This window comes from Phalacrocorax aristotelis, chromosome 2 (genome assembly GCF_949628215.1).
Source record: "Phalacrocorax aristotelis chromosome 2, bGulAri2.1, whole genome shotgun sequence".
Lineage (NCBI taxonomy): Eukaryota > Metazoa > Chordata > Aves > Suliformes > Phalacrocoracidae > Phalacrocorax > Phalacrocorax aristotelis.
The window spans coordinates 160,805,760-160,831,903 of record NC_134277.1 but is presented as its reverse complement, the minus strand read 5'-3'; the positions used below and the strand labels follow the sequence as shown (position 1 = coordinate 160,831,903).

At 38.0% G+C, this 26,144-nt stretch overlaps 1 protein-coding gene across 3 annotated transcripts in view; it reads right to left on the bottom strand.

Annotated features, from left to right (window-relative positions):
• Window positions 1-26,144, bottom strand: part of KHDRBS3 (KH RNA binding domain containing, signal transduction associated 3) — a 102,643-nt gene that overhangs the window by 12,998 nt on the left and 63,501 nt on the right. The window contains exons 6-8 of one of the 3 annotated variants that reach the window (XM_075085885.1): window positions 18,966-19,073; window positions 17,383-17,575; window positions 6,193-6,275 (exon numbers count right to left, since the gene is read on the bottom strand). In XM_075085885.1, coding sequence (XP_074941986.1) covers window positions 6,193-6,275; window positions 17,383-17,575; window positions 18,966-19,073 — 384 coding nt within the window. Of the gene's footprint in view, window positions 1-6,192; window positions 6,276-17,382; window positions 17,576-18,965; window positions 19,077-26,144 lie in introns of all 3 variants that reach the window. The other 2 variants (XM_075085884.1, XM_075085886.1) reach the window with 2 other exon arrangements.

Sequence of the window (26,144 nt, the reverse complement as noted above, 5' to 3'; positions counted from 1 at the left end):
GAGAATTACAATTTGAAAAGCTACGGTAACAGACACTGTTTTGCATATAATGCATATTTATACACCCTGGAAATGCATGATTGCTGACAAACTTAACAATGTAAATTTAAAACACTGAGCAACACAAACAAAATGTTAGCAATTAACTTTCAAATACCAATAGCAACACCTCCATAAGCCAATTTCAAATCCATACACTCAGCTCTTTATAAAATCCTCCCCTAATAAACAGCAATGTCGTCATCTTTTGTATGACTTCTACGCACAGTTTCAGAATATACCTGAAAATTTGAGTTCCTAGTTGAAGATGGGGAAGGTCTTGATTAGAACTACGTACTAGGAATCAGCTTCTCTCAAAACTAAGGTGCCTCTGGAGTGGCACAAAATCAGATATTTAGAGGTTTGAAGGATTTTAGCAAACCCGTTTAGTTGTATTATTTAGGCATCAGTTGAACAATGGCCACTGCCGGATTTTAAGGTGGGTTTTTTTTTAGTCCTCTTTTCAACCTAATATCCAGACATTTAGTTCTTAAGTAACTACCACAAGCTATGAAACACAAATACCCACAATCCTTTTAAACCACGTGGTCTTTTTGCATAGTCTTCCCTACCTTCAAGGAATTTTGTGTCTTGAATCAGTCACTGTTGAGATGAATGGTAAAGAATAAGGCCTCACCGCGTGGCTTTCACACACTGGATTTTTAACATAATTAGGAATCACCACGTGGGCAGTTGTCTTTCTATGCTTTTAAATAAATAATTTAAAATAAAGTTGCAGCATGTACTTCTCCCTTCCCAATGCATTAACGAATAAAAACAGAGTGATCTAGAGGCACTGAACAAGCACAGGCATACTAGAGAATTTGCCAATTCCTTCAATTCAGATTAGCCTGACTGGATGCCTCTAAGGTTTACAAGCAACTTACATTTGAATGTATCACATTTTGGTATCATTTGACATGGTAGCAATTATATAGAATTATATAGAATCATAGGATCATTAAGGAATCTAGGATCAAGTCCAACCATCAGCCCAACACCCCCAGGCCTCCTAAACCATGTACAGAAGTGCCACATCTACACGTCTTAAATACCTCTAGGGATGGCATCTCCACCACCTCTCTGGGCAGCCTGTGCCAATGCCTGACCACTCTTTCAGTGAAGAAATTTTTCCTAATATCCAATCTAAACCTCCCCTGATGCAGCTTGAAGCTGTTTCCTCTTGTTCTATCACTAGTGACCTGGGAGAAGAGACCAACACCCACCTCACTAGAACCTCCTTTCAGGTAGTTGTAGAGAGCGATAACGTCTCCCCTCAGATCACCAGGACTGAAGACCTAAGCCAGCTTTTAAATTATAAATTCTAATTAAACATAAAATGACTACTTTACTACATAAATGCCTTATTATTTTTTCCCCTAAACAGACACAGGCAGTTATACAAACTATTCCTTTTGTAGCTGAGACTGCTGATCTGTTGTAGGTAAAACAAAAGCTAGATAAAAGCAGGTTTGTTGTCTTCCCCCCCCCCGAAAAGAAGTATCCAGTTTTAAATACTAGCAAACAAGTCTAAAGAAGTTATTTGAAACTTCTGAGTGCCATGAAGCAAACAGATGGGGTTCTCCACGTTTTTCTGTACTACAGTAACTGCGTTAGCCATTCTCTCTGATAGTGAACTTAAAAGCATACAGTAAACCTTTAATGCTGTTGGAGAGGTAACAAACCCAGCCCCCTTTCTCGGCAACCTTGTCACATAATCTGAATTTTAGTAACAAACCTCATTCTCTGGCATGTTAACTCTCTGCAGCATCTGTCACTGCTATGAATGGTTGATCATAAGTACCTCTGTAGTCATCTCAATGCTATTAAGCAGATGGCAGCGCTAAATCTGAATGATGTAGTACATCTCCCTGGTGGACTTTGTTTCCATACACCACCATTATTCTACAATTCTTCAGTGATAAATCTTATGTATTCTAGAGAACTTAAACAGTGAACTGACAGTGCCAATTGATTTATTAGCATGCATTTCCCTTTGCCCTGTTATTGTCTTCACAAACACTTGTGCAGATCACGTATGGAGCCACTGGGGGACAAAAGCACTTTTGCTCGATTTGAAACATATTTCAGAGATTTAAAATAAATAGATTTTTTTCTTCATGCTGATAATATTTAAACTGATCTACAAATTTAAATGAAGACCCAACTAAATGCTCCTGCTACCTCCACAATGTTCTTCTCTGAGTTTTCATATTAAAATTGGTCTAGCATTAACATCAGGCCATTAAAACACACCCCCAACTACCTTCTGCAATAAATCCAAGGAAAGGATTACCGTTCTAGACAGATTGGATGAAGTTCTTCAAGAGTCAGCTAAGTCGTGTAAGCAAGCACGCATCGCTGCTGGTGAGGGGAGCTGACAAATCTGCAGGCATCGGATGCAAGGAAATATCAGGACCAGCAGCCCCATGAGCATGGTGGTTCATCATGTTCTACCATAAGACCCCAAAAGGGTTTTTGGCACACAACTGTACTTGTTAAATTACTACATACATATACAGAAGACATTTTATGACGACTGCATAACATGATGCCTGCCCTGCATGACAGAATAACATTCAGCCTAGTCTTGCTGCTCTCCTTAGCTAGGCATTGAGTATCGACCATAAGCAATCATAGCTTCTGACAGTGTTCATTATGCCCTGTTAAGGTAACACTGTCTTGGCTTCTTTTAAGTATTTGCTAGCCTTTGATCTTCAGAAATTGAGAAATATTTTGTTATATTAATTTTAGACTGCTTTGGGTTTTAATACCAATACTGGACAGTCCAGCTGATTAACCATCCCAGTTTATAGGTAAAAATATCATCTAATAATCCTCTGCAAGAAACTATACGGATAATTTAGTCACATCTCTTCTAAAAATCAGTTAAGATACCTAGTCAAGCTCAGTACAGCTCCAAGGGATATTTCTTAAGTCTTTTTCACCATAAAAAAAATAATTCTGTTAAAAGACACCCTGGAGTACTATTTGGGGTTTTGTTGCATGAACAAACAACTGTGGATAAGAAGATATTTTAAAGGAAAACTATTTTTATAGGATTACAGGGCATTAAAATAGATGAGAACTTGAAGGAGGCTCTGATGTTTCTCTCCCCATTAGTGCTGTGACAGGTTTTAACTAAAGCTTCAGATTGCCAAGCGCTAGGAAGGATACAGTTCCTCATAATGTCAAATAAAAAGCCATTAAACTTTTAAACGCACACGACTGGGTGGCAGCAAGCTGCTAGGTTATAGAAAGGAAGAACTGTTTGCAGAGGCACGCAAAGTCTCAGCTACCTTAAGGCACACAGAAATACGCTATTCTTCGTATCTGAACATCTTAGTCTGTCTCAGATCTGGCCATTTCTGGGAAATACACTAGAAACATCAAAATTAAAACAATAAAGGAGAGTCATGCTGTGTTGTACTGAATGGTCAGGAATCATTAAAATGAGCAAAAACCTTACAACCAAAATGAGCGCTTCGGCTGTCTCTACTGTATCACACATGTACATTGTACAGGCAAAGTACACTTGAGAACATCAACCGAGTTCGATGAGGTGCAGGAAGAGGGTTCATATACTGAAAAACTACTGCAAATAGTTTAAATGAGCAAACCTATAATTTTCAGTTTACTATTTCTCAAGTTACCTCTTTAATACACAATATCATCCATATCACAATCTTTTAGAGAAATTAGTATCACTAGACATACCAGAAATACTATTCTACTAAGATTACTCCTTTCAACTTATTAAAGGGAAGAGGAGAAGTTATTTACACATGCCAGTCACTAAATGATGCATTTTAAACACGTGACTGCCCTCTGTGTGCAAATGTGTTTTCTTTCCATGTTTTATGAGGGCAAAATATCAAGAATGATACAAGGCTAAACTATGAAAACAATACACTGTTCCCTAATTTCCTTCACAGCAAGGATATTGTAATGCACCTAAATACGATAAGTATCTCTTAGTGGTTACAAAATGACATTTTGCAATATGGGCGACTATTTGGTATTCAGATTAAGGACGGGAATGCTGTTCTAGGTAGCTCAGATGGCTGGCTTTTTGCCTGCCAATACAATCCTAAAAACCTCTTTGCCATGCCAGAAAATTAGAGCCGATGTACAGTGAGAAATGTACAAGCGAATAATTTCTTGTTTTCTTTCACCATGCAGCACTTAATAAAATTAGGGGGGAGAAGGGGTGGGGAATGAAGCAATCGTTCACAGGATAATGAATTCAGCAAAATCTACCAGTATATGTATTGTGAAACTAGAGGTAAAACACAAAGCAGAGCAATCATGAAGTATCTCCTTCCAGACTGGGCTAAGCGTGGGCGCATATTGTATCTAAGAACATTATATATATTCTTATGTATCAGTCCTTTACAAGTGCAATTTCATTTCTTGGGAGATTTGCTTTTTGCTAGTTTTAGTTCAAAGGAAAAAAAAATCTTAGCGAAAACATTCTTAACATGGAAAAAAAATCCAAGTAATGTTTAGTTTTGGCTCAGGCAAATGACTTTGTAATGAAGTCCAAATGTTTGTGCGCAATAAACCCATTTACCAACACTAGAAGCAGTAAAACAGAACAGAATTGCCAACATAAAACTTGAGGACTATTTTGGTAATTTTCTTTTTGGAAAAAAATCCATTACCAGCAGCTGTTCTCTAATGCAACATCCTACAGAGCCTCATATTTTGAAGGTCCTACACTGCTGGTTTCTTAAGTCATATTATTTTTATCAATTTTCAGTAGCTTACAAGACTCTATATGAGCCAAGTATCAGACACAAAGGTATTTTCATTCCGTTATTTCTCAACAATAATGACACTTGAACTTTCCACTAAGCTTTTTCACGTCGACTTAAGTTGTTGGGCACAGGGAAATATTAATTTATACAACAAAATTTAAGTTGGTTGTGTCATCTGCTTTGCTGTAGTGTTGTCAGGTGTGAACAGCTTTGTTCTCAACTCTGCTGTGGACAGTTCCATACTACTTCAGGTAAGGCTACACCATAAAGAGAGTCTTAAATATTTAGCAGAAGGTAAACCAGTCTAATCAGTATCTATTTACGGACATCACAATATCCACCAATATCTCACTTTCTTACTGTTTTCTTCTTCCAGAGGGCAAGGTTTGAAGCTCTAATCACCCCAAATAACCAAAGCAGTAATGCAGAACTAGAGCATTTGATTTCCTTTATTTTACCGTTTTCTCAACAGCTTGATTTCAACCATTTTAAGTTTATTGGCATAAAAGTTTCAAGAAATTCTCAATTACATTACAAACTAATGCTGATCAATCTATGAATGCCTGGTCTATGAGCAGAAGAGTGAGAATAAACTACGACTCAGTAAAAGGTGCGCAGAAGGTCCCCTCCCAGGTGTGCACATTAGAAGTCCCTAATAGGTGGGACGATGGGCCAAGCTGCTAAATAATGCATCATGTGATATTTGCCATTACATTAAAACTACCACCTAATTAAAACAGTTTGTACTTCATAGCATTTCTGCCATCATTTGGACACATTGGTATTCCTTGTAATTCATAGAGTTTTCAAAAGCGACTCCTTTGAAGAAAGCAAAATTTTAAGAAAATTAATCAGAAGTGCTTAAAAATACTGTTGGGAATGAAGTGGGGGAAGGAACACAAACGGCAAGAGATCCAAATCTGTCACTAAGACAACTCCATAGAGGAGTAAAACAAACTGAAGGGTGTACTTTTTTTACATCCAAAGAAAGGTAAAATACTGGAATATAACCATGTTTAAGAAAATGCAATCAGCTCTGTGTTTCAGATGATTTAATACCGTTTATAATTTTTTTTCTCCTCTCCTCCTCCCTACCAACCCCCAAAAAATGAATCTGAATTAAATTTTCTTCAGTTTCATGAAATTCTGAAATTTTTCTGATTTATGATTTGTCATCACAAAAACTCTGTTTCAAGTTCTCATTTCTGCTTCTTTTCAACCACTCAGTAACTTCACTTTTACACTTTTGTGATACTAGAGACAAATATCACTGAGGGTTTCTTATTTCTAATAAGCCTCTTATAACATTTTTGCTCTCTAAGATGAAATTGAAAAACTAACTTTCCAACTATAAAATATTTCAAATGTAGTTACAGCAGATCTGGAGTCTTACCTTTGTGCTGGAGTGCTATAGCTGTTATCATAGGAATCATAGCTTTGTTCATCATAAGCAGTTCCATAACCATCATCATACTCCTGAAATGATATATAAAGGAAAGGTCATATTAACTGTAAGCACACTTCAGAAACAAAGTATTAACCTAGTTCTAAATAGTAAAGAGGATACTCTTACAAAATGTGGATATGACATGTACACCATGGAACAGCAAAATCGTAATGATATTAGAGACTATTTCTACTTAGGGGGCCACACACACCTAAGACTGTAATTACTTTAAACGCACGCTGAACTCCTGGCAATGTGCTTTGAAAAGATTTTCTTAGTTAACACTGGCTTGTGCGGAGACAGTACAAATGCTTCGTGTCTCCATGTACTTGAATTTAAGATGAGTGAGTTACTGATCTTCAGGAAAGCTCTGGGAAGCATCTCAGGAATCAAAACATCTGAATAAATACTCTGCAACTGACTTAGGTAGTTGACTTATTTCTGAACAATATTCTGCGTAGACTACAGACGGGAAAGAAATTCCCTAGAGATAAGACGAGTAAGAATGACAGTTTTACTTCTTTGAACGTCCTCTCTACACTCTTCAACTTGTGGAAGTTAAGCACCCATTAAGAAACTAAAAATAAGGATTTCTTACGCCTCACATGTTACCCAGACTATCTACGTATACGTTGTAGAAACACTCTTCCCAAAATAGCACTGGATTTAAATAGCAAGTTGAACGAACCACTAACTCCAGCTACAAGCCATACAGAAGTTTAATCTTAAAACAAGTGAAAATGATCCTGTGTTTTCCCAGAGAAGGACGAACTGTAGAAATCCAAAGAACTGTCACCAGTTTATTGTTTCATCCAATAATAAATCTGAGCTAAATGCATGAAAAGTAGAAATGGGACTTCCTTTGTACTGATTCCTAGAAAATCCTAATATCCGAATCCTATCCAAATATGCCAAAGACCTCAATGGATATTTAGGGATATCTTGACCAGTTTTGCTAGATGAGAGTGACCTAATGAGAAGACACTTTGAAGATACAGGGACCCAGAGAAATGAAAATCAGGCGACATCTTATATGTGTTTTTTTCTGAATAAGAGTGTGCCAAACCCTGGCAACGTAATGATAAAATCTCATGAAAGAACAAGCTCTTTACCAGGAAAATGAACCTTTAAGAACCTCTCAGTGATGACAGAAAACAAAACCAACTAGCAGTATCAATTAGGTGGGGATGACAAATGATGGATTTTCCAAGTCTAGCAGAAAAAACCTGCAATGATTGGAATCTGACAGCTTTCTAGACATTGTAAGGAAAGCTTGCTATAGCAGACGCCAATGACATCCTCAAAACAACTGATAGGAAACTGTAAATTTGCTAAGAGAGTTTTTAGCATCTTTCCAGTCATTTTAAATGGCTTATATGGAAAACTAGGCAATCTGCCCATCAATACTGCTTCACCACCGCTAGACCAGTGAACGTGATTGTTTCCCAGCAGTGATTAGTACAAGGGTGTCTATAAATAATTGCAGGCACAAATGAGTTACAGCCTATTTCCTAGGTCTGGATGAAGAAGCGAGGATTCTTCCAACTGTCTATTGCGATGAGATCCATGGATAAATAGTCCCACTTGAGGAGGAAACACATTGTTTTCTCTTTCAGTAATTCACTGTCCTGAAACTAAACATTAGAGCCTTAGCATTTCCTTTGCCCATTGATATGGATATGGATTTTTCTTGATAAGCCACACACTAAACCCACAAAACCATTGCCTCCTGGCAGTTATTATGAATAAGCACTTTATTACTTATTGATGCAATGCAGAGACATCTGTTAACAATACAGACATTGATCAACAGCAGAAGCTGTCTTATTTGCCGACTTATTTGCTCTGTTCCAGAACATTTACATGACATTTGGTCTCCTCTCAAAGGATCTCCCAACTGTGAACCAGCCATCCCTAAGAGAGGCTCCCAAACTTCAAACCATGCACACCCAGCAGTGACAACAAATGAAAGCAGAGGAAACTAACCTTTTCACGTTAGGAAAGCTTTGCCACTAAGGAATCATTCAAGAGTTCTTAAGCAATCAGTCTTATTCTCCACATTTATGTTAATTGTTTTACTAAAACTTGATCATGAAAGAGAAGGGGAAAACGACTACTCTGAAGTTATGGTGTATCTGTGACTTCTTGCAGACAAAGAACACAGTAAATTTGAAATAGGAAAAGCCTTTTGTTAACAAGACGACCAGCAGAACAAAAGGAAAATTTGGGGGAAGTCCATGCTGTCTAGTATCAGACTTAAGTGTTTCTAGTATTAGAATTTCTCTTCCAAAGGATTTTTTTTTCCCAGAATTTATTACTGTACACCATTTTGTATGTTAATAAATTAGCTACTGCAGAAATTAAATCCTGCGTTATTATATTTTGGAAGGTGGCTTTTAAGCTTTGAATGGAAAGACGCCTGGTTTGTAGTTTATATGTGGAACTTCTGTCACCTAGCATTAAAAAGACCAACCTTTGCTGTTGCAATTACTATAATCTGCTTAAATAGATCAATTCTTCCTTTTTATTGCTGTATTTACATTTATAAAACCAAAAATTTACATTAAACCCAAGATAAACTTCATGTGAAACATGCTGCAAAAATAGAATAGGTTTAGAGAGCTGCTCTCAAATGCTTGTTAAGAGATAAGAGAGTCAAATTCCAAAACGTTTGGTTACTGTGCACTATTCCCTTGAAGCAGCCAGTAGGCACAGGCAGCTGAAGTATGTTTCCGACCTTTCCCTGAATTAGGGCTGACAGCGTTTTCTCTTAGTCATACAGTATTTGAGAACTTTCTCTTTCAGAAGGTTACATATAAGGTTGGCCAAGGCAGAATTTTAGATTAAATCCACACTACTGGAATATTTTTCTTCTGAAGCACAGACCTCTTGTGGCTTCAATAAATGTTTTCTTTAACTTTATTTAGTATCTAGGTGAAATATCCTTGGCCATCTGGCATGTTTCAGTACTATAAAATGCCATGCTAACTCGAATGAAAATATCTATCATTTTTACACCTATGTAATGAAAACGGACAGGACAGAACTTAAATATGCAGAGATATCCTGTACTGAAGTACTTCACAGATTCACTGACAAGCACTGCTCTACAGATTTTCTGCAGTGTAATACAGGAAGAATTACACCTTCATAAGGGTATTTTAATTGCATTTTTCCTGCTGATTTTTCAGCACGGTTCAGGTATTTATAAAAGTATTCTTTTCTGTAGTTAAAGCCATTATTCTTCTTCACATGGATGACGGCATTTGCATTCCTACTACTTACCAAATGCAGTACAATGGACTTCCCCTCTACTCCAATTACCTCAGTCTATAAATAGCTCTTCCTAAAGGTACTCGGTAATCAGAAAGTTTACTGGTGAAGCTGTATAACCTCTCCCATTCCAAAAAACAAAAGCCCAAACAAGAGCATATTTTTATCCCATGAACGGGAGCGTTTTGTTTCTGTTTTTCATTATTCTACTTTTCAGGATAACCTACAAAACTAACTCTCATCACATTTAGTCTGATCAAAAGGCAGCAAGGGTACTGTACCGCGTGTGCCTACAACAAAAACGTAGAAGAAAAATTAGACAAAAACGCTAAAGTTCTTTTAAACTACAGGTATTTTCCACACACTTGAAATACCAACCAGGAAGGTATCAAGAGCGATTGTCCTGCCTTCTGTTAATTCCAGTCATAAGAATCTTCCCAGAAAGTAACAGAACAGATAGAATTACAAGACAGATCTGAAAAGAATATGAAATTATCCTGTAAAATCTCAAACCTGATTAATAACTCCACTACTAAGCCAGCCTACAAGCCAGAATCACATTACAGTTCCTCTTAAAGAGAGCTTCTGCCTGCAGTTGTCTCAGCGACAGTGCCCACAGTTGATATAAATCCAAAGAGCAGCACTGGTAACAGTAATTGCTCTCTGCAAAGTGCAGAAATTTTTCATTAACAGAACCAAAGGCAATGTGTAAATATGCACCCTTCAAATATATTAAATAGTAAGTTACTATTGCAGGTTAAAAGATGATAAAAACAGTGACAGCAATCTTTGCCAAAACCTCTGCACTACCCAGAACATTACAAATCATGCTAAGCCTTGCTCATCAGTGTTTCTTTCTAATAATTAAGTACTCTAAACATACCCTTGATCATGGGGAAAAGGAAATGGTAGTTTTAAATTATAATCTGCTGGCAGTGACAATGACAGACGTGTTTGGGCCCTCTTTAGGGAGAATTAACGATGTTTCAGAGAGAACAAGACAGAGAAACAGGAAGAAAGAGGAGGGTAAAAAGTTCATTTTAACAAAAAGGCCATTTGCAGCGCTGAAAAAAAAAATCATGAAATCAATAAGAAATCAATTTTCTAGCTCTCCCCAACTAAGTAAATCCATCCAAGGGAAAAAATTAAGGCTGTTATCACCACAACTAAAAGGTTGTTGTTTCTTTTCCTCATCATCCTCTGAAATTAATACTTATACCAGTACTTTACCACAGAATACAGGAAGAATGTCTTCCTTTTAGATAAAAACTATAACATTCAAAAAAATTGTTTGTGCAGAGATTAACTTGAAGAAGAAAGAACATGAGACAACATCAGGGTAGTGCAATAAAGAATTTTTTTGGCAAATTAGTATTGTAAAGGGAAGAAACAGCCATGTTGTTACGTGGAAATAACATCTTCCCATCATTTAATCAACAGGGAATATGAGGCAATCAAAACAGATATGGGTAGCTACTACCGTCTGAAGTCTGAGCAATAACATTAAGGACATTAGCAGCAAACATGCACAGACTGTAAGCGCTTATTTTGTAGTTTTTCATCTGTTTTCATCTAGAAGGAACCCAGTGAATATGCAGCCAGACCAAACAAGGTATTCCTGGAAAGGGAGATGTACTAGTGGATTGACTTTCATGCACCTCAAAAAAAAAAAAAAAAAAACCAAACCAAACAAAACAAAAAAAATCAAAAAACAACAAACAAACAAACAAACAAAAGTAAAAAACCAACCCAAACTGAAGAGCTGCTAATGACTATAAGCAGTAACATTTAAACCAAGTTACTATTAGGCCAAACCAATTCTGTTTTTCTATATACAACAGCAGGGAGCAGTGTCAGCACCAGGAGGAACACTCATGCTCATTCAATAATATCAACTCAGAAAATAGTGAACTTAGATCAGCAGCTTAAACTCTTCAAATAATTTGAGAAGGGAGTATTTCGTATGTGCATTAGAGGTGAACTTTCAGCTCTGAGACAGGCAGCTGGAAAAGCTTTTCAGCCTTTCCCCAAAGCCACTCCACTGTTTCCACAGCCAAAGTTGCTCTGAGCTCCTGAGAAAATGAAAAGATTTTCCATTTTCTCTACCCCGGCCTGAAAAACCCAGAAGGTAAATGTAAAAGATTAAAAATGAAACAAAACAATTGAGGGACTTAACTTTAAAACTCTTTTTTACACTCAAAACAACCACGCAAACATAAACATTTGAAATTAGTTTTGTTAAAATGTTGCAGATTAGGAAGCTATTGATATTCGGAAGGCCACACTAAATTAAAACATAGTGTGACTCTTGCAAAGTGACACTGAAGTTACACCTGAACTCTAATCTGGAAGAATTTAAATTCTTTTCAAAATCTTACGTCGTCTGGATTAGCCCTACTTTGCCACCTCAACTCCAAGAAGCATTTATTTGTAAATAATAAGCATGAGGTTTTTCATATTATATACAAAGTTCTTCCTCTTTTTCCTACAGATCTTTCCTTTTTCAACCACAGTGAGCAAAGGAACATTAATGAGAAAAAGTCTACTTTAAAAACAGCTTACCCTGCAAAATCAACATTGTATTAATAGATCTAAGCAATTGCTTCCACAGTATGCTTTTTTAATCCCAATTTCCAGTTTTTCAAATTTAAAGTAAGTATGATTTCAATGAGGAGATACAGAAGTCAGGCTTAATGCTGGACATCAAAAGACAATTTCCACCAGCTTTCTAGGAAGGGGCACTAAATAACAGGCTGTAGGTCACTCAGCTGAATGGGTCTCCCACCTGCAAACAGTAAGACTCTGTGTTCATTTCTTTTACTAATGGACACATCTACGCATATTTTATAATAACCACTGGATCATGAACTGGATTTCTGTTCTTAGCCATCCAGCCAAGTGTCACCTGAGAATGAGCTTCCCTTACTTAAATCTTCCCACGAATTTGTAAGGATTTCTTGCAAAATCGAAAGGACAGAAACCACTGCTGCTGACCCTGCATGCCAGGACAGCCGGGTGGTCAGCGCACCATCTCCAGACAGAGCCACGGGGATGCCAATACCTGTGACAGGCATTTGAACCAAGGGCCTTCCACTATTGGGCAAATACTGAGCTTTAATTTAAGAGACATATAGCGTTACATCTTCGGCTTATCATTTGGGTGGGATCTTGTTAGCCAGCATGTTATGTAATGTCTTTTGCATCTTCCCCATTTCTCACGGGAAACAGTATGAGTATAGTCTCATACTGTTGCAGTATCTATAATATATATTTTCCAGTACACATAGTTTGGGTATAGTCTCACAGTGCAGACTTAGTAGGAGAATTACAAGCTTAAGTCTGAAGCACTGCTTTGTCCATCAGTAAAAGCAACATATTTTTGGAAATATCCAGAAACGTATGGTTCAGGAACTATAAACTTTTAAAACTTAGCGATCTCTAAGCTTTAGGATCTTCCAGAATCAGGCGATAACTAAACATAGATTTTAAAGATCGGATTTTGAAGTCTGTTATCAGCATCCTTTTTGTATCCAAGTGTTCTGGGCACCCCTTTAAGTGTTCTGTAACTTTAAGTTAAAAAAAAAAAAAAAACACAACAAAAACCAAAAACAAAACCCCAAACATATGCATGTAATTGGAAATAGCTCATAATGTTCTTTTTCAAGTTACAATTTACTTTTAACATTAGAAAGGCTCCCTAGGTCTCTTACTGGTAGACATTCCATCTTAATTCAATTTCTTATTACAGAAAGCAATCTCATTGAGGCATTCTAATTGAAGCATTAACTGCTAGAAATTATACATGTGGTCACTGCATTAGAAAAATCTGCCGCTGAGGTAACCCTCCTCTGAACACAAGAAAACATCAATAAAATTGCCAGAAACAGATCTGAAGCTCTGCCACAACCTTCCCCCCACACACTAGGGAGGAACATTTAGATCTGATTGCTTTCCAAAGTAGCATTGAAGCAAGACTTGGCCATAACTCGCTAGATTGCAGAGTTTTATTTTTTCAGTGCAGACATTCCACCCTGCCACAGCAACAGGGTTTAAATCCATGTTTAAAGTCCAATTTTTAATGCCTAAAAAAAAAAATATCTGTTTATCAACTCAGATAAATCTCACTTTGCATTTAATGCGTTTAGGCAGCCAAAATGGGACTTGACATGGCACGATCCCAAATATACTCATACAAAGTACAGAACTGAAATACTTATCTTTGAAAATGAAAATAGCATCAAATAAAAATCTAATCTTACAAAAGCTTCAGACACAATGCTGTGTTACTATCTTGGAAAAGGCCTCAAAGTTTGAAGCTGGTAAGAAGAGGACAACAGGAAAAGGCAGAGAGCAGCAACTGTTACTAGACAGTGAGACTGAACAGGTATGGTCTTCCCTATGTTTGACTGAACATTGGCTCAGGAACTGACACTATTAAAGAGAGTAGTGAATTGCTAGCTTATCGTTACTGATTTCCTGCTTATTAAAAATTATGAAAAAGCTTAAAAACTCCAGCTAGTGGTTAAATAGAATTTCCATTTCTTATCTTAATGGAATAAATTGTCGGCTTAAAAATACATGAACATATTTTTATCTATTACACAATTTGGTTCAAAGAGTAGAGAAAAATTCTTATATAATTAATAGAATTATGTCCCTGAAATTATCTGTTGTTCAATAAATCTAGCAACCATCTAGTACGATTTCTCTTATGCAAGCATTATAAAAATAACCCTGGTCTTGCTTCACACGTCATACTAGGCTGTCTCCTGACCTGAGCGGCTGAGGACATAAAAATGGGAGGCATGTTAGCCTTTAGAGAAAGTTTATCACACCGAACAGAGCAGTGAGGTTAGAAGAGCGATTGTGAAGCTGGCTGGCTGTAGAGGCCTGAATTTTTGCTATCGTCTAAGCTGATGCTACAGCTATTAAAAAGACAATGTTCACAGAAAATGATAAGGAACTGTCATTTAATGGCTTCAAAACCTTCATCATGGTACTAACAATATAGTGAGGTCCCAGGAGGAATGGGTCCTGGGGCTGAGAAAAATACATAAGTGGAGTGGGAAGACTAGTTATATTGAACTGGAAAATGCGCAGATAGTGCTGCTCATCCGATACGTTGCGTGCCTTCAGCAGAGAAGGGCACATCAAGAATACAGAGTCAGTGTTATAAACATCCCAGAAAGCTGCCAGACAACAGAGGTAGTCTACCTCTGTGTAGAGCTTTCTCTAATAGGTAAGCTCTGGACAACTTCCCTATGGGCTCCAAACGCGGAACAGCAAGGATCACCTAGTTTTATTGATCTTGAGCCCATGTTAAAATGCACTTAAATCCAAGTGAATTATTTTTTGCCTGCAGCATGATTTTCCCTATGTGAGATACTGCCTCCAGAATTAAGCCTTCCAATTTTTCAGAATTAAGTAGGTATTCAACTTCCCATTTTGATATTAGCTTTTACAAAAAAAACAACTTAATCAAGAAGAAGGAGAGAGATTAAGATAGGCAGGAGGCAGAACTGAGCAAGTTGCTCATACCCATTAGAAATTCATTTGTCTCAAGGACTACAGAAAAAGAAGTTACCAAAGCAAGCAAGGAAAATGGATGCTCTTTGTGACTCAAGGATGGCCTCAGTCTCTGTCACAAGGTGTACTTAATAGTACACCACAGAGCAAAGGGGCAAGCACGTGATGCACTGAAAGCCCTGCATCATCTTTGAGATATTTACAGAGTTACAGAAGGCAAGTGGTTGAAGGATTTCATCCAGAATATAGCTTGCTTCTTTCTGAACCTGCACAGTTTCGCATTATTTTAATGAGTACAAAGCAGAGGCTTGTAAGCCTGAGGGAGTGAAAAGCTTTATGAATCCTTGCAGACTTTCTAATACTCAATGGAAAAGTTCTAAAGGCTGCTCTATAACCTCTTTGGATATCCCAGTCTCCGAGGCTCTGAAACTCTATGCTGCTTAAAAAAACTTCTTATGATACCCGCAGTCTCACTGACGTTCTCATTCTACACACTTCTCAGCAAACCGTGACACCTTACGCTGCTCAGATATTCAGCTTAGCAAACCAGCACTTAATACTAGATATGGCTAAACAGCAATTAGTAAGGGAAGGACAGAAATGCTAGTAATGGCTCCTACCATGTTTCCTTAACCTGTAAAAGAGACAGTTAAGGCACTTTGATTATGTACAAATGGGCGGGCAAAAAAAATACCATGTGTTAAACTTAACATTTAACATATAATACGGTAGTGGGTCATGTCTTAGCAAAACTTTATTCTAATGAATCTCCATTTTAACCAAGGAGACACAGAAAAATATGGTAATTTTAAAATGGACCAGCTAGCATTGCTATATCAATTACAGCTTTAAATATATCTATCCCAGTTAAGACATCTTGTTTGGAAGATGAGTGATCCAGTTCTAGAGAACATTCTTTTTAGAAGTTATTTAGCACAGCACTATTTTTCTTTATAGTGCTACTTTCTAATTATTCTCTCAGAAGTAAAGCATACATCAGGATACTGATTCAAACAGCTGTTATTTCCATGCCACTTCTATATACACAAGCTATAAACAGCAGAGATATATATATAAATATGAGGTTACTCAAAGAGGTTTATTTTCTACCACATCACCATGCATTCTAGTGTATGCCCTGGAAACAGGCTGTTTAATGAGGACTAATTCCTTTGAAAGTATTGTGAAATAACCACTTATTTGCAGTGCCTGCCTTGACTAGCCAAGGGAGTATAGCCAGGGGATATTTAGATACGTTTTTCAAGTACTAGATCTCATAACATTAATAAACTATGTTAATTTCTTCTGAATTGTTTAGGTATGCGTATAAATGTTTGTACTAATGACATAAAACTTCTTTCTGCATAAAGCTGTGTTATATAGAAAATCATGTTTCTGATCAAAAGGACAATAGCTGAGATTGGATTTAGAGGGTTTGGGGTGGGGGAGTGAAAGAAGAGAGGGAGAAGGTAGGTGGAAGAAAGGTTGAGAGAAAAGCAAAAAATATCTACATAGAAAAACCATTTTTGGGACCTCAGGCATTCTTTTTTTACCAGTCTGAACAACAGAGACGAAGTCCAGACAGACTGGGCTGTAAAGAGGGCATGCTAAAAGCTTTAAGATATGTAAAACATTAAAAGCATTGTCCTTGAAAATGTTATTTTTCTGTGAGACTAAAGCCATTTTTATGACTATTTTTTTGATTTACCAAGTTTTTTTATTTATCTCACTGCTCTGTAAGTTCAATTTAAACTGAATTTACCCTAACAATTCATAACTGTCTATAATTTTCAGTCATGTACAATATAAAGTATTTTGATAAGTTTTTTAATTTTTAATACAATAAAACCAAGATAAGTATGTATGGCTTACTGAGATACACTGTACATTGTTAAAATTTTAGGATCATTTCTGAAGCTTTCATAAAAATATTTTAATTGTCTGATCGTTGAACATTTATACGACCACAAAGATAGGTTTAGGAGGACGAGTACAATATTATTCTCAGTTTTAGTTGAGAATTAAAAATCTACTGACAATGTGATTTTTCAGATTTTTGTAAAGCAGAAACCTAATATAATACGTTTAAGAGGTACACAACTATCTTGCCAAATGCACTGTAAATGTCTTTATGGTAGTACGTATAACCTGAACATTTAGTAATATGAAACAGTTCAAGTCTGAAAAGGTGACGAGAGATGACCACATTATCATAGATTCTGGGTACAAGACTAATCAGGCAGTATTTAAAGGGATTCTGCTGAGTTCTAAAGTGATAGTTAGGATCACCCCTCCAAAATGGGGCTTTATGAAGAGTGTGTCAATAGCTTGACTTACATATTCACCGTACGTCTCCTGTGCTGGAGGCGGTGGAAGGGGCCGGTAGCCTGCAGGTGGAGGTACTCCTCTTGCTCTGGGTGCTAGAAGTCCACGGCTACGACTGACTGGTCCTCTACTGGGCGGCACTCCTCTGGGAGCTGGTGCCCCTCTCGGTACTCCCGCCGGTGGTGGAGGCACTCCTCCACGGCCCCTGTGAATATATGGATCGCTTACCATTAAATACTACACCCTTGACCTCCCTTTCAACAGCTCCCTCCCCAACATCATGACAGCTTTGCTTTGCTATGGCCAGAAAAGGTCTAAAAGGTTTATAGTTTGTCATTTTTCTGTACGCTTTAATCTAATTACACACATTATGCAACAAATACAGAAAGATACAAACTAAACGTGTTATTCAGTGATGAACTCCTCACTAGCTTGAGCCATTCTCACATACGCATAGACACCCAAAGCAATTTGCTGGAGTCAGTGAACTTCACTAGAATTTGACTTAGAGTATGCGAAATCACAGTCATAGAATAACAGGTTAATTTGAAGCTGTCAGGCTATATCGTACTCAAACCCTGCAGAGAGGAATCGGTTGCAACTCCCTTCTGATCCTGTGTAAGCTTCTAAATGCAACCCAAAGATCACTGCCTGTAAGGGACTGAGCGGGTCAGCAAAATTACATTTTCTTCTGGTTCTAGAGAAGAGGTTTCCAGCTGTTGCAGGGAATATTCAGATATGTAATAAATGTGCAGGGTGGTTATAGGATATAACCTGATTTTCTATATGTACTTAAAAACAAGAAATAACAGTATATTTGTTTTTAAAGTTCTGAAAGAACGATAAGCATTAACTTGCATTCCATTACTTTGGACACTTAACATATATGGATGAAAAATCCAAGACCTAAACCAGAACAATTTCCAAAAATATTTGGTCCATTTAGAGGTGGCATTCCCCCCTGCCTCCCTATAGTAAAGGGAGAGACTTAGAGGTACAATCTGTGAGAAATTTGCATCATTAATCCTCTTTTAAACAGGATGCCCAGAACATTGCTAACAGACATCTCCTTTTTAAAGGAGGTAATTTCACCTCACGGGCTATAATTGAGTTTAAATGACCGCTCTGTAGGCATATAGACTTGTTCCGAGGAAGTCACACCCTTATTGTATACTGTAACAGATGCGTAGAAGAAAACAAACAAGCACAAGTTCTACACCACCTTTCTACCTATCAAGCCATCATCTAATTAATCTCAAGATTAGTAACTAAAAATGCTCTGTCCTGATTTCAGTAGAAATTTCCTACTTAAACCATATTATAAAGTAAGGTCCAGATTGGCCCTAAGATTTCCTATCCCATTTCAAATAAGTCATTTAATTTCTCATCGGTAAACTTATCAGAAAAACAAATAATAATTTTATCACAAATAATTAGTATTTGAAAAACTGCATCACTAAATGAAGAATGCAAAAACATAAATACTTGATACAATCAGGAGAGATTTTAGTAATTCTCATTACTGATCAAAACACAGTCAACAAAGTATTTTAAACAAGCCTAGAGAGTAAGTGATTTAAAACTGTGCTTATTACTTGGTTTTGGCTAATCTGTAGAATGCCTCCTCAGGACAGGGTACCAGCTGCTTATTTGACTTCATTGTAGTGGGGGCAGGGGTGAGCAGTGAAGTTCCCAGACACAGCCTGCTGAAGTAATATAAAGAAATAGCAAATGTGACACTTTCCAAGTGAAGCCAAAGAAAGGGAAATGAACCTATTGGCATAGACAATAGTCAATACCAAGTAAAAAAAAAAAAAAAAAAAAAAAGTCAGTAAAAAGACTCAAGAATCAGTAGCCATAACCTTCATGGCATCCTTCAGACAGGGTGCCAGTGAAAGCAGCAGGAAGTGGGACATGCTGAAAAAAATGGGAAAACATTTCAGGGAGTAAAAAAAGAATGTACAGTTTTTAGAGCCAGCACAGATTTATTCTTGAAGAGTAATTAGAACACCAGATCCACATGATGAGGCCTTTTCTGCATTTCAAAACCAGTTAATGGGACCGGAGCAGCGAAGGGTGGGAAATCATATTTCTCCTATATTAGGAGACCATTTACATCCTTTTTTATTTTTTTTTTTTCAAGAGTTACTACAGGAAGAATAAACAATCTGAGATGTATAGTTTTGTATTACACCACTCAAATGCTTACTGCACGAGGCCAGAGGAGACTAGAAAGGTGCAGAGGTAGGAAACCCAGTAACAGGAGAGTTCAATTACCACCACACAGATTTGAGTCACACCAGGGTATGATGCTAAGAACAAGTTTTTAGAAACTGTAAATTATTTCATTAAGATGTTATCAGGGAACTAAAGAAGTTTGATTGACATGAACAATGAACAGAAACTGACTCAAAATATTGAGGAAACACTTGAATAGGAACCTATGCATACCTTTGCAAAAACAACCGATTAGTTCTGGTATTGCTTACTTTGAAAAAGGGCAGCTATACAAATTATGTTTAAAAAGATTTAAACAAGTAAAATGTGTATACACAATATGGGAAGACATTTAGGGAAATCCCATGGGACGTCACAGCAGATCTACAACAATTCTCAAATAAGAAAAAGCTTGAGAAAGCGCAAGAGGAGCTCAGTAAGGCTGCAACAGCAGCGTAAGGAGAGGTATTAAAAGCAGTATCACTCGAAAAACTGAACCCATCTCTAACATCAAAGAGCAAATGTTCATAAAACAAATGTAAAATACTCAGAAAAGCAGGTCAGAGATAACAAAGGATTTGTAGAAAGGCTAAGAAAAAAAAAAACCCAGTCTTTCAAACATTCTGGAATTGGGAAACCGGCCAGAGCGAGGCTCAATCACCAGTGAAAAACAGTAAGGTATGTGCATATGTATACATTAAGTTTTTTGATACACAATGAAGAAAGACCAGACAAGGTTCTCATGGTAGAGCCTTTCCTTATGAGCAATGCATTGGATGGTGCCACCAACTGTCTTAGAGACAAATTACAGATCAAAAAGAGCAAATAAAAGTAATTGCACTATCTTTTGATAAACTACGACGGGACTTCAGATGCCTAGCTCTTTAGTCTGTAGCTGAATCCTAACCTGAATGGTAAGGAAAGGAAAACAGCAAAAATAATTCCAAGCAGCAAGCTTTAGGAGGGTACACTTGGGAGTTAATACATACACACACATATAAATTTATATATCCTAACATTATACAGAATAATATGTTCTGTGCTTTCACTACCCGCAGAACATCTAGAATTAAAAGTGGCCCAGTGGTCAGGACAGCAGAAAACAAATACAATTTTAGAAAATATAAGAAAGAAACACAGAAAACGTTGTTACCCAACTGTGTGTGTTCACAGTCCTGTTTCCCAATTTGGAAAGAACACGAAAGAACTGGAATTGCATCAGAAACTATGTCAAAGACGATGAACAGTATAGAACAGCTTACTTGTAAGGAACAATTAAGTAGATTAAGACACTTCATACTACAAATGACAACTGAGGCTTATATGATAGAAACCAATAGGAACATCAAAGGAATGGAGAAGGCTGAGGGGCGACCTCATCACAGTCTACAACTTCCTCATAGGGAGCAGCAGAGGGAGAGATGCTGATCTCTCTCTTGTGACCAGCAACAGGACACGAGGAAATGGAATGAAGCTGCATCAGGGGAAGATCAGACTGGACATTAGGAAAAGGTTCTTCACTGAGAGTGTGGCTGGTCACTAGAATGGGCTCTCCAATGAAGTGGTCAGGCACCGAGCCTGTCAGAGTTCAAGGAGTATCTTAATGATGCTCTTAGTCACATGGTTTAGATTTAGGTAGTCCTGCAAGGAGCAGGGAGTTGGACTTGATGAGCCTTATGTACTTTAGACCCATAAGGAATTATTCAGCAGGCATTTCCAATGTAAGAATCAGGGGATATCAACATGTAGGAATAGACTATTAAACTAGATTGCCTAAGGCCTGAGCCACTATGACTGCTCCAATGAAATGCCATCACTGAATGACAGAATAGTTGAGGTTTGAAGGGACTGCTAGAAGTCACCTGATCCAAGCTCCTGTTCAAGCAGTGCCACATAGAACCACTTACCCGGGACCATGTCCAGGTGTTTTTTGAATATCCCCAAGAATGGAGACTCCAAAACCTCTCTGGGCAATGTGTGCCAGAGTCACATCACTAGGCACCACTGCAAAGAGCCTTCTCCTCTCTAGGCTGAACAGTCCCAGCTCTCAGGCTTTCCTCACAGGAGAGACGCTCCATATGCTTCATCATCTTTGTGGCCCTCTGCTGAACGCTCTGCAGTATACACCCATGTCCCAGTTGCACTGGGGAGCCCAGAAATAGATACAGCACTCCAGGTGTGATCTTACCAGTGATGAGCACTGGGGAAGTATCACCCGCCTCACCCTGCGAGCAACACTAATGCAGCCCAGGATATCATTAGCCTTCTTTGCAACAAGTGCACATCGCTGGCTCATGTTCAACTTGGTGTCCAGCCAGGTCCTCTTCTGCCAAGCTGTTTTCCAGCTGGATAGCCTCCAGCATATATTGGTGCACGGGGTTGTTCTTTCCCAGCTGCAGGACTTTGCATTTCCCCTTGTTGAGCTTCATGGGGTTGTTCTTTCCCAGCTGCAGGACTTTGCATTTCCCCTTGTTGAGCTTCATGGGGTTTCTGTCAGGCCATTTCTCCAGCCTTTTGAGGTCCCTCTGGTTGGCAGCACAACCTTCTGGCATACCACCCGCTACTCCCAGCTCAGTGTCACCTGCAAACTTGCTGAGGTTAGACTCTGCCCCATCATCCAGATCATGAATGAAGTTAAACAGGACCAGAGGCAGTATCAGGCCCTGGGCTACACCGCTTGTTACTGGCCTCCAGCTAGACTTTGTACCACAGATCACCACCCTCTGGGCCTAGCCATTCAGCCAAATTTCAATCCACCTGCCTCCTCATCCAACCCATACATAACAGTTTCTCTATAAGGACCTTATGGAAGACAGCGTTGCTGAAGTCACAGCAGACAATATCCACTGCTCTCCCCTCACATACCAGGTCAGTCACTTCATCATAGAATACTATCATTTTGATCAAGCATGACTTTGTGAATCCATGTTTACTACTTCTGATGACCTTGTAGTTTATGTGCCTGTAAATGGTTTCTAGGATTAGTTGCTCCATCACCTGCACAGGGATGGAGGTGAGACTGACCAGTCTATAGTTCACAAGGTGCTCCTTGTCATTTTTGAAAGTAGGACTGACATTTACAGTGACATCCTGTCCTCAGGCACCTCTCCTAATCTCCACAATTGTTCAAAGATTGGGAGTGGCTTCACCATGACATCCGCCAGCTCCCTCAGCACTTGTGGGTACATTCCATCAGAGCCCACAGACTTATGTACACCAAGTTTGCTTAGCTATTCTCTAACCAGATCCTCTTCCACCAAGGGTATGCTTTCCCCCTCATCTTTACGTCCTTGGATTTAAGAAGGCCACTCTTACTAGTAAAGATTGAGTTCAAGAAGATAGTAGGTACCTCAGTCTTCCATTCCCTGTGTCACCAGGGCCCTTGCTCCATTCAGCACTAGGCCCACATTTTCCCTAACCTCCCTATTCCTACTTGAGTATTCATAAAAGCACTTTGTGTTGACTTTGACATCCCTCAACACATTGCTGATGACTCCTGCAAGTCATCTCTACTTATGTCTATGCAGCAGATGTGTCTATCCATTAGGGGCAGAACTGATGGCCCTAGGGCAGTTTAGTCCCCACACAGCTCTTAAAATTCTCATCCTCCATGATTTAGCTAGTCCTGCCACAGGTCTCAGTTCTAATCCATCTTGCCTGCTCTTGTGTTGCAGCTAGATCTCCTACAGCGTTTCTCCACCTATTCCATGTTGTATTTACCATTTCTGATCCAATGACATTTTTCCTTCTGGAATCTTGTTCTTTCACTTTCCTGGGCTTTCCTTCTCCTACTCCACCACTTTTGAGGGGTATACGTCTGCTGCTCAGCTCTCTGAAGAAACTGCAGAGGGTCATTTCTCTACCCTTTTCCTTCTAGAACTCTCACCTATAAATTCAAAAAACCTTGGTGCACCTGCTAACATTGATTATTTTTCTGCTTATTGCATCCAAATCGAGATATGTCAGCTCTGTTCTATCACATTCACAGAGATACCTTACTATCAAATAAAATTCATCATGGCTCCTAGTCCTTCCTAGCTTTTCACTGCTTGCTTCTTTGACCAAGGACATAATTTAATTCTGCAGGCCAGATTTCAGCTGCCAGCACCAACTCTTGTCTTTGCACACAGCCTACAGACTATTCTTTTTTTCCTTTATAAAAACACCTAAAATAGCCTTTCTTTTCTAACTACATGAAAAATTATTTAGCATGGAAGTTTCAGGTGTCATCAAAACTTTAAGACAATGAAGGGCTCCTCTCCCAAAATCAGATATTCTTTCATGTTTAATTGAGGGTTTAGAAAAGTAGATTTTGAAGCTTCAATGAATAGATACCAAATACCCATTTAATTAGAATTATGGCACATTTGTTCAAATAACTGTGAAACAGTCTTGATCCACAACTTTGGTTCAAGTACATAATTCATGGTTTCACTACAAGCAGCATAACTACTGGAAATAACTTTTCCTTTTGATAAAGAAAACTGTGCTATATTAATCCTCAATCAGAATACTTCTGAATCTGAAATTTGATCAGTCTCCTAATGTATTTCCTTGCCTGATAGCCCTCTTAATCCTTCCTCTATTTCTTCATTACAGAAGATCTTTTTTTCTACTTCTACAGGCCACAAAGCATTATCCCCAAACCTTGAACGTTGTGTTATCAAAACTCATTTGTCAGCCTTGACAACCTGCTTATATTCTGAAATACAAGAAGGGCCTTTTTGCCTTTATTTTCCCTCCTCACTACCGTGCTGGCATTTCCTTAGTCCAGGGCCCACAAGTACTGAGACTGCCAACATATCCAGGCTAATGGTGCACACAAATGGGCACTGAACCCCCCCATATATCTGTCTTCAAACTTTTTGTATACTTTGATTGTGTAAGTACTTTGAAACAGAGTTAATGTGTATTATTTTCAGGACACCTGAAATAAAAAGCTCCTTTATGATACTGCGAATACATGAGTACTGAACCATTGCAGGATACAGTGGTGTCTGGTTTTCTTTTTCCAACATTTGTAAAAAAAACTCTACTCTTACATCAGTATCTCAGAGTTCCTCAGATGAGGAAAACCCTGCTCCTTAAGTACCTATTAACTGTATTTTATATTAAACAGACTGTGGTAGTTAAATAGACAGTACTTAAACATACTCAGTAAATCCTATCTTCCAGCCAGGTGCTACTATCTTCACCTCCAGACGTGTTTTAAAATCAAAGTGCTCATCTATATGTACTTGAGACCACTGAGTCCTGCTCTCAAAGAAACATTTTCCTGCCCTGAAACAGATTACTATTGACATGTGAGAAAATTTGGAATACTTCTCCATTTCACCTTTGTCATAAATTTGGCTTTGTTTTTTCCTGATTTTATTAATCTGGGAGCAATGAATCCAGTGAACGAAGTTAACCCATCCCCACTAAAAGCACAGGTAATTTAGGTAGTTAAATTAAGAATACGTACCTATGGGTGTAGAATTAATTAACTTGTAGGTTCTGCAGTGAAAAAAGGTGTTTTTCAATCTGGGTACCATGGACTAGAGATTAAATAAAGCCAATCCCAGTAACTCATTCAAAATCTTCTGTTTTCACTACACACTGAACAGTACACCAGAATAGTGGGAAGAAATAATCTAATTTAACTCATGTCACAGCATCCTTTGAAAATAGTGTCATGAAAACTATTTTTGCTGGAAACAATCTTCCCCCCACAAGAGTTTCATTATCTATGCTTGCAATGTAGTATGAGGAAAAAAAAAAAAGTGAATCACTTAATTTCTATAAAGTTATCATAAATACTTTAAAGAATGGGAGAACAGGCCTTTCACAAAAGTGTTAGAACGTGCTGGTGTGACTTGTAAATGCAGTATAGTAATTATAGAAGATAATTTTGATGTATAAAATCCTGAAAAGTGTACCTTTACACTGTACATGTCAAACATTACTTAAGCACTGCACTGGGTAACTGATTAATCACCCGCTGTCTGAATAGAGAGTTTAATGTGCAGAAAACATTCTAAAGAATCTAGTAACACTCAGAACCGCATTACACTAAGCTGGACTCAAAACATTTCACAGGTACTATCTCGTCTTTGCCACTAAAACAGTATTTTACCAGTTTATACAACTTAAATACATCCATAGAAAACTACTTAAAAGCTTCCCCTTTTTGGCCTTTATTAGCAATAATTTTTGCTATATCTACTTTATAGTAGAGTCCCAGAGGGTTTCTAGGATTTGCTTGCAGCAAACTAAAGTACTGCCCTTAACCATAGAAGGCATAGTGTCTGGCCGATACTCCCTTCTGGCTTCCCTAAAGAGTAGGTCTAATTTCTTATATTTTCATTTACCGCTTCCTTCTCTCTAGTATTATACTGATTTTTATTTCAAGTTTCTCCTTTCACTGGATGACTGACTCAGTAAATGACGATTATGAAATCACAGCTAGGGTCAGTTCACAGCTTGCTTTCACTTTTAGTGAAAGAACAAAAACTAAAGGAGTTTTTGTGACGCGACGCTCCTTTTCAAAATCCCCCCTCCAGAAGGGAAGTAAATAT